A 17300-nucleotide genomic window follows, 5' to 3' on the forward strand; every position below is an offset into this window, starting at 1 on the left:
ACGGATAAAACCCCATATATCATAAACGAAAACAACAACAAAAAAACGAACTGCAATGAAAATAAATTAATGAATCAAAGTACTGCACCTAATTTTATGCTACTATCAGATTTATTCTCTTTCCAACCAATTACTTGATACAAATAACTGTACGGGAGAGTGTGCGTAAGTCTTTGTGATAGTAGCTGTGATACTAACAATAATCAGAACGTATATAGAGCAAAGCTATGAAGCAATGTAATTACCATTAGATATTGCCTTACATACAAAAGAGACGATATACTTAATTATATTAGCAGAGATTCTCAACCAGTCATATCTGTCTGAAGCCTGTTTGGATTAATAGGTGCCCTTAACGTTAATTATTTAAAACCAAAGAAATCGCCAAAATTTCACAACACCCAATATATAAAAATGATTTATTTTACCGGAAAAAATGTTCGAAAAGATTATTTTCTAAAATAAGTAACCTAACTTGTTTGTAATAAATCTGTTGAAAATGTAACAACGCAACTTGGGGTATGTCAAAAAGACGTTCATGATTTTATCAACTTATATTAGCCAAACCTCTAGACTTCTGACAACAAATCGAATCAAGAGATAACCAATAATGAAAATAACGCGAAAGGTAATCTTATCAGACTGTGTTCACGCCTAATGTCACATGCTTGAAATAGTATGCGAATAGCGGATTTTTAAGTTTATGAGATCGGAAATTATTCTGTCAGTATTCAGGTAGATTGTTTACTGTGTTATTACGCAACCAAGTGGACGAAGCTTGCGAGAGAAGTTTTCCTTATGGTTTTTGTTTCCATAAACACTACCATTATTTTTTCACCTACCTTTTTAAGTACGCGACACCAGAAATATATAGGCTATACAGATATGCTTATAATGGGAGTGTAGTCGACGGTGCTAAGCACTGTTGTAAATCACGCTGATCTGCTGGGTCGATTATCAAGATTTTTGGCATAAGTACACCAAAAAATACTTGGTTGAGCAGCGCGTGCTATCAAAAATATTCATAACAGTAGTTTTACGTTCCTTGTGTTACTGCACGTCTATACTAATTAAATTTCAATATTTAATGCTAACTACATAAAATCACGTTTATATGAAGAAAATCATAAAATTGATAGTATTGATATTAATGATAACGAATATAATAATGCCTGGAAGGATGACGAATCGTGGAGTAACTCCAACAGTACAGAAGATGAAGACAAAGAGTCACCGCTGGATAACGAAATCTATTCTGGATAATCAATAAGCGTAAAAGAATTTGTTTTACGCGTAGCTGCATTAAGGTCTTACCTCAACCAACCTTTAATACCACTAGTTTTACCAAATCCAAACAAATGTCCAATTTCTCTATACAAATTTCAATAGCTTTTTTATGATGTTAAAAAAACACAATTAAAAAAAACATTTGTATTTTTCAGTATGTATTTGGCTCGTAAACATTAATTACTATTCACAATGTAAAGAATGATAAGATTCTTAATGATAAAGAATGTGTTGACGAAATAAGTAAAACTGCAGTAAAAGTGTAAAAAAGTTATTTTATAGAAATTCCTTGGATGTTTCAATAAGAATCTATGCTTTGGTGTCCTGGATCTTATAATATTTTTAATTTTAAAAAACGAACAATAATAATACAGTTCATGAACAATAACAGTTCATGAAGTGCCAATAATTTTTGAAGATATGTATGAAGGAAGTATAAACAGAGATTTTTTTATAAAAACTTGTCGTGTTTGATTAAACCGTTTATTTTATGTGGTATACCGATAAAGTAAAAATTTATTTATCATTTTAATTTAAAAGTTTGGGCATTTCTTAGTGATTTTAGAAACTTCTTGTCAAAGAAGATTTAAACACAAAAATACTCTATTCGTTGCACTTTAGTTTCAAAAAAATATGCCTGTAACAAAAGTATTTTCATGTCCTATAGAACGAAGTTGTCCATAAAGAACTTAACAGAGCCTCTAGAATTTTTGTAGCAAGCCAGCCAAGACCAATAGCATTACATTTCTATTTTTGGAAGGTTTCAGAGCATAAAAGTTAGTTGTTTAACTACTTGTTGATTGGATTAGATGTTTTTTTAACTTCTGAATATTTTAAAAACTAGAAGTTGCTTGTATTAGCTGTTTACAGACTATATTAACAAGAAATCTTAATAGAGATGATGAAATTTGCTGTTTAATTAATAAGAGATTTTTTATTATGACTTCAGCATCTTTATAAATTTAGTTTGTGACATGAACTATACACAGTTTGTATCACTCACCTGTTATAGTTAGACGCTTAGGATCTTTATCAACAACTTTTTGTTTACCTCTTAAAAAGTTAAAGGGTAGAGTGAGAGATTTTATGCACAGTAGTAAGAAACCAGAATTGTAAACAGTACCAAATTTGAGTATGTTTAAAATGTTTCATCGTTCAAGAACGAGTGGCCAAAAAGAGATAGCCTAGTTTTTAATTTTTGCGAATGAATCACTAGTATTAAAAATAAATTTATTTTAACGAAGATAAAAAATGGAACTTATATTATTACAAAAGCAGATAGAGTTTTAAATAATTTAGACTTTAAATTAGAATTGAAATGAATAAAAAAAACATATTATTGTTTGAACCCATTTTAATCTTTGAATAATCAATTTTATTACTGTTTAACAAATAGATTTTTTATATATTCCCAAGAAATACTAAGGTTACTACTACTTTTTGCTACTAATATATTGTCAACACTCTTAAAATAGATGAGGTTTCTTTGTGGGTTGCACAAGAAGTACCTCAGGCTTGGTGCTTATCCTGGCTACATGCGCTAGTAGGTACAAAAACGACGATTCTGCTTCGTACAATAATAAACAAAATTTTTTTATAATTCGTTTTATTTTAAATACCATTAAAATTAAGTATCCTACATAAATATTTATCAATCTACACTTCTATTTGGATATGACTTCTATGGTGCCTTGCTCTGAGCTTAACAATAGTACTGTTAGTATGCCTGGACTTGATACACGTGAGGAAATGCAGTAATCAAAAATAATTTAGTTAATAAAATGAGCATTTTTTCTGACGACTAAGATAAAAACAAACAAATCAGTATTAGGTGAACTTGTAGAAATATGTCAACTTTTTATTTTTCTTTCATTTTCATTTTAACTGTTATTTCTACTATTAGACAAAGCCTTCTAGAAAAATTAGAAGCAATTCAAATGCAAGTACGATGAACGAGATTTTCCTCACTTTTTGTTGCTTATTTTAACTTGATCTCATTATTGCAATGTAAGCTTACTACTGATTGTACTTCCTTCATGTTAAACTTTTATGGTACTTTATTTCAACACCTATAATTATTAATTTTCCCCTTAAGAAACATTATTTTCTTGTACTGGAAAAGGTATCTTTACGTACTGAAAATAATAACACAATGAAAGCAGACAGTGCACTTTAATTCTCAGCTAAACCACGTTTGCATGTAACTCATTGCGTGATATGATACGCAATAAATTAAAACAATCTACCATATTAAACATTTTTTTAACCAAACATTTTTTGGGGAAACTCACAACCTCGAAATATTGAACTATCATTTTTTGATATAGGACTTGAAAATTAATAGATTTTTAAAGCTTGTAATTATTTATTATCTTCAGAAACACTGTAACAATATGCAAGTCATTTAAACACTTATTGAACGATTTAAATTGCTTGCATTTAAAATTGCCTTGGTTTTAATACATTTCAATGGGCCATGGCATGAGTGCTTCTTTTGACAACGGTACTGCGAACATATCAAATACTCATTGTCGACATCATTTGGGTAAGGGATCTTTGTAGTTAGCAGTCAGAGCTGCCGCTGGCCACCACTGGCTGCAGCTAGCAGCAGCAAGCGTCAGCTAGTCACGGAAGGCAGCGGCTGGCAGCAGCCAGTGGTGGCCAGCCGCAGCCTCATGCATAGTTTGTGTATACAACTAGCCTATGCATTAACTATAGACTGAGCTGCTGCTAGCTGCAGCCAGCCGATGCCTTCTGTGATTGGCTACCGCTCGCTGTAGCCAGTGGCGGCTAGTGGCAGTTCCAACTGCTCACTAAAAACGATCCCTAAGAAGTGTTGAGAGTACTGCTTATGATAGCAAGCTTATCGTAATAATATTGGAAAAATGTTGCTGCTAACTAATTTCATGGTAAGACCACTCCAAAACTCTTAACTACGCACATTAAAGAAATACTGATGTAACTATAAATCTTTTTAAAGTTATACTCTAATAGATGCATTTTGTGCTACAGAGTAAACTGATGATAATAGATTCGTGACCTTAACAGAAAGTATGTACCTATCCTGACACACTTTTATAATATTACCAAGCCGCACTAGCTTGTGTCTTTAAATCAAAGCGCATATCTGAAGAAAGCAAGTTTTTATTTTTATTTAATTTTATTTTTTTATTCTTAATCCCATTTAACTGAAAAAAAACAATTTCTTCATGATCTGGACCAGCGATCTTCTACATACGAGTAAACTACTCTCCGTGATATTCTACAAGCTATGTTGACAATAGAAAATCTCTTATTACTTCTCATATAGTTGTTCGTAACTTACTTTTAATGTAAATATTGAACTACTGATTGATAATTCTATAAGTTTCATTGTAAATTGTATATGTAACAAAATCATTCATTAAATTAAATATTAATTTTTTTAAACCTTACAAACCTTTTTCTGAATAACAGCTTGTCTCTTTACATTAATAAATGTTTATTAAATTATTAGTATAATTGGGAGTTTGTTATATACATAATTTCTTATTTTATTTTTTTCAAAGTTTCAATGGTTTTTCATTGTTAGTTTATTCGTACAAGATTTTATGGGTGAAGTGTTCTATGTTTTTTGCGCATAGTTCTTTAAAAAGTCATTCCATGGTAAAAACAGTAATTTTTAAGCTATATTTCGTGATACGTAATACCCTTCTAAATGGTATGCTCCGATAAAGAGAAATAAATAATAGTTCTTAGTTAAGTAAGGGATGAAAAAATTTTAGAAACCCACAATTGTTGTGACCATTTAACGTAGCAATATAATTTAAATGTGAAACACGATTGCATTATACCAACGATAAAAGTAGCTGTTGTGTCTAAAATGTTCAATTATTGATCTTTCCAGTATACAAATATCCAAATGTTAATACTCAAGTAGAGTACTAAGACTTTATAAAAAGAATATGTAGAAGAGGCTGTCCCTCATACTGTAAGTTTTTACGTGGTTGTTGCAAAGGAACCAAACATCGACGTCATAAGTCACGATGTATGTAGAGATCCGCTCTCTCATGTGCAACAATCTTTTTTTTTTAAACTTTATAAAAAATTAGTGTAATAAAGAGCGTACTACTGATCAGGAAGCAACACAAAGTATAAGATACCAATAAATTTATTAGAAAAGACTTACGAGGCATGATTCCCAGGTCCACTAGCTGGCGGTACGATCTCCTAAGTTGCAGCTTTACCTTCAGTGCTGAAAAATCGAAAAAAAAATTGTTATTTAGAAATCTGTTCGGTAACAATTTACTGTACATCCAAAATATTTAGGTGTTTTATGGATGTCTTATACATGGGAAGTGCTTTGATTTTGTGTTGTTATTTTACACTGAATTGATAACAGCAAACCAAATGATTATATGTTTAAAATGATGTTCATTATAAATAGAGATTAGAGAACGTAAATAATATTCCATTGTCCAAAAAATTTGTAAGCAACACTTTTTTGTGGAAGAGAAAAAATTGTTCAGTTTTTATAGAACTTGCTTCGTGAATACGAGAAATACAGTTTTTACAGAAGTCAACAGAAGTCAACAGAAGTTGACTTAATTTATTTATTTTATAATAAATTAAATCACGCTGGCTTTTGATTCAGTTTTTTAGCACACATCTCCGCTTCTTATTTTGCTAAAAGAATGGAAGAATCGCAAAACTTTTTATCATTAAATTTTCTACTATATATTTTTTTTCAAATTTATGGTTTATTGTTTTTTTTTCAAATTTATAGCATTTCTATCACTTTTTTAAGATAAAATCCGTTGCCCATCTTGAAAAATTTTAAATATCTTGGTCAGTTTTCCATATTTCTTGTGAATTAAAACTTTTATGAGAAAATATAAGCTATAAAAAATATGCTCTAGCTATATCTGGGCTACAGCTGTCGTTTGACTTTTAATTCATAATACATTATCATACAGTAAGAATTATACTATATTATTTACAGCAGATCATGAACTAAAAGTTCGTAAAAACAGCGTAGTTTCTACAAATTAGGCTATAGTCAAGGCATGCCCAGAGAATTCGTAGAAGGGCCTAAAGCAGTGCAATTTAAATGTATTGCAGCTTAAATGGATATCTTTTAGTATTTCTGAACTTATACAGAAATCACCTTTTTCTTTTAACCTATTTAACTATTGATACTTTACTAGGACATGTTTCAAATAAGCTCTCTCTCTCTCTGAGTCTTGGTTTGGTAAAAGAATTTCAATTAAGTCTAAAATTATAAATAGTTTAACTGCAATTGTAAGTTTTAAGCGAACGTGAGCTTTTAGTATTTTACTGGCAAGATAGTTGAAAAACAATATTACACACTCAAACTTAAACTGTTTGTTACTCTTACTCTGACCAATATTTTTCTGAAAACTAAGGTTTTAATTACAATTTGATTATGTAAAATAAACTTATACGTATTATACAAGCATTAGTTGACCCATGACTCGGTAGCTACAAATTATTATTTTTAAGTGCATGTTTTTGAATCATCTACATCTGTAGTTTTTAACGCTAAATATTATTTAACACATTCGAAATATACACTGAATGGTTACTATGCTGATTGAGATACTGGGAGGCTTCGACTTCACCACAAGGTGCCTCTAGACTCTGGTAAATGTTACTATTACGTAATTATGTGTAACCTATTACTGATTTTTTTTCCATACGGTACATGATGAAGTTCAAGTGTTTTTTGAAAGTTCCAAAGTGATAAAAGCTTTCTAAAAAAAGTGAAAGCTTTTAACGTGATTTTAGTCGTCGAACTAACATTTTTAATTCCAAGCTGAAGGTCTGTAAGTTCTGTGTTAATTTTAATCATTCGAACCAACTCATAGGGCTTACTAGTAATATAAGAAAAAAATTTTCTAATATTTTCTAATGAGAATTTTTCATACGTGCTTGTGGAAATTTATATTATTTTTTTAGAAAATTTTCAGTTATACCTTAATCCCATGTTAAATAGTTTATATTCTATTTATTTAAGACTCATAAATGCTTAGCATACTCACACTAAAAATATTATAAGCTTCACCTATTTATTGAACTCTATACTTTAGGGAGACGTTAATATCTAGCTTATAAATCTATTACAGTTTTAAAGAGCTTTAAAGAGCTTTGACGACTTAGTGGTGAGTATGCTAGCCTCCTATTTGCAGATACACCAAAAAAAACTTGTGATTTAATTACGTCAGAGATTATCAAGGTTTTTTTTTTGGGCTTTTTCGATGGATTCAGTGACAGCTTGAGTATGATAAAGTATATTTACGAGAACAAGAAGATTAAGGTATGTCCTCTTTACAGGCTTGTGTCGCGTAACGAACTGAATGCTGCAAAAAAAGAAAGAGTCAATGCGCCTGCAGGTGGCAGGTGAATTGAGCACGCAAATAAATAAAGAATTTCTTAGTGTATGCGTGATTCCAAAACTTGAAGAACATATGCAACACTTCCGCCGTTTCGAGAGCTTCTTATATATCTTACCACTTTGGCTTGTTATGTACATTTAGGAAATCTTGCATATTATGAAAGCTGCCACAAGGCAGTGCCTTGGTTAGTATATCTGTCAATTGATATCTGGATGGAATACACTCAGTCAAAATTTCACCGCCTTCATACTTCTCTCTGAAGAAATTTTATCGTATGTCAATGTGTTTAGGTCTCTTGTGGTATTCCGAATTTTCAGCTAGACGAATGGCGCTTTGATTGTTGACAAAAAGGGTCATGCTCTTTACGTTTTGACACAAGATATCATTTAACAGTTTTCGTATCCATACTGCTTCTTTGGCAGCTGATGCCGCTGCAACGCATTCAGACTCGGTGGTGATAAGGGTAATTAACTTCTGATGTGGCGATAGCCAAGTAATTGGGCCTCCAGCTATACAGAAAACACATCCCGCAGTGGATCTACAAGTTTCAACCTCACTGGTGAAATTAGCATCTGAGTATCCAATAGGACCATTTACGTAAGTTTCTATTGTATGTAACATTCCAAAATTCTTCGTTCCCAACAAGTATGCAAAAACGCGTTTTATGCCTGAAAATGATTGGGGTCGTGATTGTTGAGGTGTTTACTGAAGACACTTACACTGAACACGATGTCAGTAGGTCAGGAGACGATGGCTAAAAACATTAGTAAACCAACGGCTTCGCAGTAAGGAACTTTATGATCGTTTGTTTTGTCTTTCTCTGCTGGCTACAGATGTACATGGGGATTGACAGGCGAACTGACTGGTTTGACATTACTCCTTTTGAATTTACAAAGGATTTTGTTAATATAAGCACTATAGTTTAAAAATAGACTATTACTTTTTCCATCACGATACAATAGTAACCCAACGAAGTAGCTTCTATCGCCAACAGTTATTTCGAAGCTTTCACTTAATTTCTGTAACACAAGATTTTAAATTTTCGCAAACTTGCATGCAAGCAAGCCGTCATCAACGAACAGGGCTAAACAAACAAGAGAGTCACTGTAACGGCCTATAAAGATACACCTATTAGCACTGCTCCCTTTGTTCTGAAACCGCTTGAGAAAATGTTTAAATTTTAAATTCCAACAGCGTGGCACCTGTTTGAGCCCATAGAGAGATTTACGGAGTAGGCACAGAACGCTGTCCTTTTCAGTGGGGCGCACATCTATGTCTTCTGGAACCTCTATTAGGATTCTCTTGTCAAGTTCACCGTAGAAAAATGCAGCTCAAACGTTGAAGGTCACTATCTTGAGACCATGTTGAACGATGTGTGCCAGGAGAACTCTCAGCGGTCCAGTGCCATTCCAGCGGTGAGCCTCAAGCTCATCGCTGATTACCTTCTGCCACTTCTCTTTATCTGGACCATTCGCAGTCTCTGTCAAACTTGTTGGTATATTTAGAGAAGCAAAGTTCACTGTATAGCGTGAAGGTCGATTAATGGCAGATCTGTCACGTAAGCGCCGTTGATCGTTCGGTGCAGGCGGGGCGCTATGTTGCCATTTTTGGTTGCGGTACTCAGCCTCCTATTTTCTTCTCCTCCAGCGTTAATCAGCTCTGCTTCGACCTCGTCTGATCCTTCGCCCTGGCCCTGAGCCTGATCGCTCTGGAACAACAGAAACTTCTTGTCATCAGACGTGATGTCCAGTTTGACTTGATTCGAGGGACTCTTGATGAATATCACGTTCCACGAGACAGTAATCTTTCTCGTGCATGGTTTAAACAGTCTGTAGTTGTTGGAGTTGTCTTGATAGCCAACGAATATCACTTTCTTTGACCGAGAGTCAATTTTTTTGTAAACGTTTTGGGAATGTGCATGTATGCTTCCATGCCAAATACAGGCACGTGCCCCACGTCTGGTATCTTGCATCCAAGCCTCATAAGTCATTTTGCTTGGATCCTTAGTAGCAGCAGACACTCTATTTAGGATGTTAACAGCGCAGTTCACTGACTCTACCCACAGTGAATCAGGGAGACTTCTAGCCTTGAGCATGGTGCGGGCGCATTCGACGATTGTGTGGTTATTTCTCTCAGCTTTGCCATTCTGTTTTGGTGTCTAAAGTACGGTACACTCATGCACTATACGAAGTGAGGTTAGGTAATTATTGAGGCGCTCATTTACGTACTCAGATCCGTTGTTACTCCTCAGAGTTTTCATCGGCTTGTCGAATCTGTTCCGTACTTCTCGCTCGAAGTCTACGAAGTGCTCATAAACGTCCGTTTTATGTTTAAGAAAGTACACGTGTCAATAGCCCGTGGAATCATCCTTGATAATAAGTATAAGACGAGCCCCTCTAATTGAACTCTCGGGCATTGGCCCATACACATCACTGTGTTTATTGCTCCAGGGCTTACTTTTCGTTCGATCTTTTTCTTACATTGAAGTCGATGCACCTTGCCAAGTTGACGAGACTTGCAGAAAAACTTTACGTGGCTGGTCACTCTCATGCCGTCAACTAAATTTCTCCAGCTAAATTCCTGAAGAGCTTGCATGTTCAAGTGCCCCAGACGATCATGCCACACTTTGAGACTCGCCACGCAACTATTCGCTTCGTGAAGTCTAAAGGCCGGGGGCACAGGAGCATCCTGTAAATTTCATTTGATTGCTTTACCCCAGTAACAAATACCTCATCTCTGCATATGATCTTCACGTTATCACCTTTGAACAACATTTCCAGTCCATGTGATCTGCAAGCTTTAACGGAGAATAAGTTTTTCTCATCCTAGGCACATGCAAGACATTCTCAAGACGTCCGTGTAACAAATTTTTGTCGACAAGTCTCTTCACAAAAACAATGCCTTCACTAGCTATCGGGCACTTCCCATTATCACCAAGAATGATAGCTTCTGTCATCCTTCCTCAAACGGTACTCCACAAACCATTCTCTTCTGTAGGTTATATGCACAGAAGCGCCGTGTCGGTAAACTAGACGTCAGCCGTATCCTTGTAAAGGAGTCGTTGCATTTGCTTGGCTTGCATCTACAATGCATGCCTACCTTCTCTACTCTCTTGCCACTGACCACATGTCGCAAAAAGCGTGACTTTCATAGAACAATGTCTTTCTTGAAATATTCGGCATCTTGAGAACCTCCAAATATGCGATTCGCGAGTTCCCGCACGAAGTACCTCTTAACACCAGACACAAACACTCTATGCCGTTTTTGTCATGGCGTTTTTTCCTGGTATCCTCTGGCTTTTTTGAGTTACCGCCATTCTTTTGAGTCTGCTTCGAGGTAGCAGACAACGCTGCCGTGTCCTCATTCTCGACGTTCGAATATGTTTCCTCCTCGATCAAGTGTTCTTCTAGGTACTCGATCGTTTGTCTGGCCAGGTCGACGCTGCTCCACGAAATGCGCAGGTTATGAAACTTGGATAGTAGGCTAGCGAGTATCTTTGACATTATATCCAGTTTTGGAGTTTCTTGACCGAGATTCGTAAGCTGAAGTGCCATATTTTATACTTTGGCTGCATGCTGCTAGATGGAGTCCGTGGTCTCCATACGGTATTTATGGAAGCGCTGATTCAATAATAGCTTGTACGTCTCGCTTTTTTGTTCTTGAATGGACGACAGTTTTTTCCACATTTTGTTTACCATGATGTAGCTTAGGATACTCAGGTTCCATGGCCAAGGAGATAATGTACATAGCTTTCACATTAGCTTTCATTCATGTTTCGGCTTCCATGCTCTCGCGGTCCGCTGGTATCGCGCCTGTCCAGTTAACAATGTCCACTTACTTGTGAGCAACAAATATCACATTTAGTTGCAACTTCCACTCTTGGAAAATTTTACCATCCAATTTCGTTACAAGTCTAGTAGAAATTTTTCACAAGAAGATTAGGGTATGTTCTCTTTACAAGCTTATATCGTATAAAAAACTGACCGCTGCAAAAACAGAGAGGGTCAATGCGCCAGCAGGTGGCAGGTGAGTTGCGCACACATATATATAAAGAATCTTTTAGCTCATGCGCGATTTCAAAGTTAGAAGAACATATTCAACAATGTTTATTACTGTTACAGGAAAACATTTGGACTTCAAACCATGCATAAAGACAAAATATATTCATCACATCATGATGATAAGTAATATAATCTATTAAATGTTATAAAATTTAATAATTGTTACGCAGTAAAAATTTTCAACGAAAGCATTTCTTTAAAATTTCTTAACTTTTATGTTTTTCAGAAAAACAGTATAGTTTGGACCATCTTATTAAAATGCTTTTTTAATTAGAAGAAGGTAAATAAAAGTGAATCAAGGAATAAAAGTGATTTTTCTCGAATAAATGCAGATAAATCCTACTATAAGCTCCAAACGAAATTCATTCTCTTTGTTTGTACAAGATGTAATAGTAGATAAACAGTGGTAGTTCTGGCTTAGCTGAGCCACAACTACAAGATGTTTGAAGCACACTTGCCCCTGTTTTCTTTCAACCTGTGATAACTACGCCCAAGCAGCGTCGGTTTACGGCAACTATGCTTAAGTAGTCAGAGTCTCTGACAAGTACTCCGAACTGCTCATACTATTACTTGATGAACTGCCGCATACGTGGCTTAATTTTTGCGAAATTGTGTAAAGCATATACACATAAGAGTAACACACATGTACAATTTTTATGTAAGCTAACGTGTGGCAACTATGCTGGAGCAATCTGACCGATTTTGAACGGTCTCCGAGTACACTAAACTGCTGCTACTGCTGTTACTTGATGGACCACTTCATACACTGCTCAGATTTTGGGGAACCTTCTGCACAATGTGTAAGTGATGCTTGCATACATATACAATTTTTTGCGTAACTATGCTCAAGTGGTCCAAGTACCTCTGACTGGTTGCAACGATGTACAAAGCTCTTTTTCTCTTCTTGGAGATCATACCAGCCTGTGGAGACTAGATTCGAGCAAATATGAGGTATAGGGCTCTCTCGAGAGTCATAGTTGGCACACACTTGATGTTGAAATCTTAAAAGTTACAATCTACGTTTGAAGTTTAACTGTCTTTTAGCACACATTTGCACTTAATAGTCTTGTGTGTAAGGTAATACCAGATGGAAAATTTAAAGAAATTTTAGAAAAATAAAATTTTTAAGGAGCTTACAAGAAACATAAATTCAAAAGTTACAATCTGTGTTTAAAGTTTTACTGTCCTATTTCGTACGTCTACACTTAAAACTGTTTTGTGTAAAATATTACTATGAGGCTATAAGAATAGGGGAACCCGAGGCTGCATGTGCCACTGGCCTAAATAGGTCTTTATTATTATTTAAGAAATGACACCACCAATACTATTGACTTTTTTCTGTTGAATATTATCATAAGTAGTTAATTAGTCTTTAAAATTCGTTCATTAAACGATACAAATACTATTTTAAATAAAAATTTTAAGTACAAAAAAAATAATTTCACAAACATGAAAAACAAGTGAAAGTATTAAAAAATATTTCTTTCTCATTCATAAGACTTAATAATAATGAAGCAACTATTACACTTTAATGCAATACTTTATAAAAATATGTTCTTACACTTTTAAATATATCATCTAATATTTGAGAAATATTGGTTGAGGGAGCTGTATAGGTCAATCAGATAAGGCTCAATGGAACGAAACAAGCATAGCAGCAGACGATTTCTATCTTTTTTTCCGACAGACACTTGCTTTGATATTCTGTGTTACGATGCGATAATGTTTATTAATTACGAATGAAGTGATGGTCAGGTCGTACAAAAGAAAAATAAATCGACAGTCCTGGCTAAGGTGTTGCAAAAAGTAGTTAGTGCAATTTCAACTGCAGAGACATACGGACGTGTTCAAAAAGAATATGGTATACCTGGTAAAAGGTTGAGGAGAAAAGCTCAAACTACTAAATGAAAAACTAACAAAGAAAGTCATGTAGTTATGTACAAACTGGGTTTGTATATTGTCGTTATGTATTTAGATGATAATTAGTAACTATAAAAAAACAAATATGATTTTGGCAAATTTTCTCCAATGCAATTGTACATCGATAATTGATCAGTACGGAAATGTAAATACCTTAATTCTAAAAAAAAGATGTCTAATAGATTTTGCATGGAGGATTTGGGAAAAGTATAGTATTATTTGGAAATAAATATAAGTTATAATATTGTTACGTCGGCGCAACGATTTATTTTACTCTCAGTTTGCGCTTAATAAGACTCGCACTAGACGCGTAGGTGGGACGCGGGGATAAAGGATAGTTAATTTAAACGAAGTGGGATATTTGCTACGGTAGTACGGTTGTTTAGAGAAAATCAAGTTGTACTGAATCGAATCGGTTATTGTGCAGTATCCCGATACACTCACTTACGGCGCTCGTAAGGTTTGTCAACGTTATCCGGAGCGCCGTACTGAAGAGTGTCCTGTTCGTGATCTAGAAACTACCTGTACCGTTATGAGTAAAGGTGTCGTTTCTAGAAATCATGTAAAGGGGGCTGACTGTATTTTAGTTCGCAACCCATCTAGAATCTATCAATACCGTCACGAGTATTAGTGTTCGTTCTAGATTTTTACGGTGATTCAATCGGTTATTTAATTCCCGTAGGTCCTGGGGTATCAATATCGTTGCGACTAACAGTGTGCACGTTAATTCAATTAGTCCTCAATGTTCCGATGGTACCACTACCGTAGCCAGTAATGGTGTGCGCTTTAAAGCTTATGCCCGCTCTGGAAAAAAGGGGGAAAAAAAAATAAAAAATGTGATAAATTTTGAATACTTAATTTTATTCGAAACCAAAAACACTTATGCACACAGCGAACCAGCACAAGATCTCCATATCCTAAATTAAAACCACGCTCGAGGAAGATCAAGTAGTAGAGGCAGACTCTAGCTACCCAGTCGACTGTTCGAGGGTAAAACAAAAACCGTATCCTCACTTCGTGGTAGACTGGGAGGTAGTAGAGGTAAATTCTTACTACACAGTCTACCGTTCGAGGGGTAAAAATTAAGAGACTGCGTCCATTTCGACACCTCTGGGCCTTTGCATAAGGAACAACGGATCTTGGTGACCCACTGGTTCAAGAGCGACGCTGAAAAACTGGCCAGGAGAAAATCTTGCAAGTGACAATAGCCGAAAATCTAATTGGCTAGAGCTGCTTTAATTGAGTCACTCAGAAATTGGTACTTTCCATATCTGGCTTGGTATCCTACATGCGTCAAGAGAAGGAAAAGTCATTCACTTACTCCCACCCGTCCTCTCTCTTGACATCCAAATTCCGCAGAATTTCATTATAACTTAATATTAATATTAAGATGGAATATTATTAATATTTACTCATGCCAAACACTATTCGTTTATTTAACTGAACTTGTTGAAAAAAGAGCGGTAAAAATCGCTCAACATATCAATTAGTGTTCGGATGGATAAACGATTCGTGTGTTACGATATATCAATTAACACTAATACTTAAACAGCAGTAACGGTTGCCGATGATATAATAACTTAGAACTATAATACAAGTGATAGTAGTTATGATAATCATAATAATAATAATAATAGTAATGATAGTTAGAATAATAATAACAATAATAATAATAGTAATAATGATAATAATAATAATAATAGTAATAATATTAATAATAATAATAGTAGTAATAATAGTAATAGTAACAACAATCATCGTAATAATAATAATAATTGTAGTAGTAAGAAAAATAATAAAAATAATAGCACTTTGCCCGTCACGAGTTAAGATAATTAGATTTACAGGTAGTTTTGCCTGTTTATAATCTTGCAAAAAGATTACAGAATTTTGGTAGGACTTTCATCAACATGTTTTTCGCTGCTAGCGTTGGAGAGGGTCGACTCGTGGTGGCCTGGGAAGTTGGAAATTATGTCACCTGTGTTGGAGGTAGGAGTACAGACTCTCTCTTTCTTGACATCTCTGAATTAGGAAAAGAGGAAGGGCTGGCTTTCCCGTTTTCCTTTACATTTAAAAAAGTGATAGAATTTATTTAAATTACAAATAAGACTATTGCAGTATGCTGATGAAGTTGTTGATGTGATACAAAAAAGTTACTGGCTTAATGATGAGCCTGCGAACATGAATAGTAAAAATCAGATTATTCTTTGAAAGTTAGTTGGAATGCATCACTAAGTTTACCGTAGTTAATATGTAATGTTGTTGCTTTCTAAAAGTGTAGTATGTACGGGTTGTTTCTAACTGTATGTGACAGTTTTGTCATTTACTGTTACTTTCGCTTATTTATATGTATTAACTCTAAGTTATTCTAACGTTTGGCTTCATGTCATTAAATCATGATCTAAAGTTATATTGGTATTTAATATTACACTTTAATTTAACTGTACCCAGTTAAACTTTCGCATCTACGGTTATTTCATTTTCATACATCAAAAAATATTTTGTATTTATTTAATGTCTGGTCAGCATAGGCCAGCGTCTATGTACATGAATTAGCATTGTGCTACAGATACGAGCAACTTGCAGGTGATTCACATCTTTTCAGATGCACGGTGGTCCTTGCTCAAAATAATTTTAAACAACATGGAAAATTCTTAAGAAATGAGCGGGAAAAATTAATTAGTAAGTTTAGTTTACCAACGTTCCAATGTAAAGAAAAATGTAATGTTTTTGAGTTAAACAAGTTGTGTGGAATCTTTGGCAAATAAGTGCAAACTAGAAAATGCTAAATTATATGATACACTAATGGAAATTAATTTAAAACTAGAACAAGCAAAAGAAAACTTTTTTATATATAAACGAAACACATTTTAAGTATTCCATGAGCATTTTCAAATACGTATACTCAACAAGAAATTGAAACATAACGTACAAGAAAAATGATAATGCAAATATAGTAAATTGTTTTATGAAGACTGGGTAGGTGACAGTCTTGATAGAAAATCAAAATTGGGCTACGTAATAAGATTTTTAGGTAAAGTGATTTATTTGAAAATGCAAAAACAAAATCGTATAACAAAGCCTTCGACTTCAGCTGAGTATGTTGCTTTGTCAGAGGCTGTAATTGAATTGAAGTTAATAAAAGATAATCTTATTTTCCAGTAACCTTGCAAAAATTAATTATATTATTTATTTTAAATACATTCACATAATGATCAGTCTATCTCACCATTACTGGTATTAAAATTCATTAAACAGAGTAATACTAAATTCTAAAATATTGCTTAAATACCATAGTAAAGAGACAAAACAGTCCATTTTTTACTTTACATTAGGTATTCAAAATAATAGCCATATAAGATGTACTAAGTGGCAACATTTTATTAAAAAGTATTCATCGCTTTTGTAATTAAAGTGATAAAGAAAGTATCATATAATATACTACTCTGCAATTCAAGACGTAATTTTAATCAAATGTAAGATATCATTTAAGTTTTGTGATGATGTACACAAATATTTAAAAGTATTTTTACGAAGCCAGTAAATAAATTGCAACTGTATTCTCGGTTTAAAACAAGATAACATTGTTTAGTTTAAATTCAATAATTAGTGCAATTGAATCTAACATTCGATTAAA

At 34.1% G+C, this 17300-nt stretch overlaps 1 protein-coding gene across 3 annotated transcripts in view; it reads right to left on the reverse strand.

Moving 5' to 3' along the window:
* LOC106644202 (uncharacterized) overlaps window positions 1-17300 on the reverse strand; it is a 728649-nt gene that overhangs the window by 601064 nt on the left and 110285 nt on the right. For all 3 annotated transcript variants that reach the window (XM_089593743.1, XM_089593744.1, XM_089593742.1), the window contains exon 2: window positions 5456-5521. In XM_089593743.1, coding sequence (XP_089449869.1) covers window positions 5456-5462 — 7 coding nt within the window. In that variant the 5' untranslated portion in view covers window positions 5463-5521. The remainder of the gene's footprint in view (window positions 1-5455; window positions 5522-17300) is intronic.

Source organism: Copidosoma floridanum, unplaced genomic scaffold, assembly GCF_036245765.1.
Source record: "Copidosoma floridanum isolate Cflo_tuat_1 unplaced genomic scaffold, Cflo_Japanese_pri ptg000020l, whole genome shotgun sequence".
NCBI lineage: Eukaryota > Metazoa > Arthropoda > Insecta > Hymenoptera > Encyrtidae > Copidosoma > Copidosoma floridanum.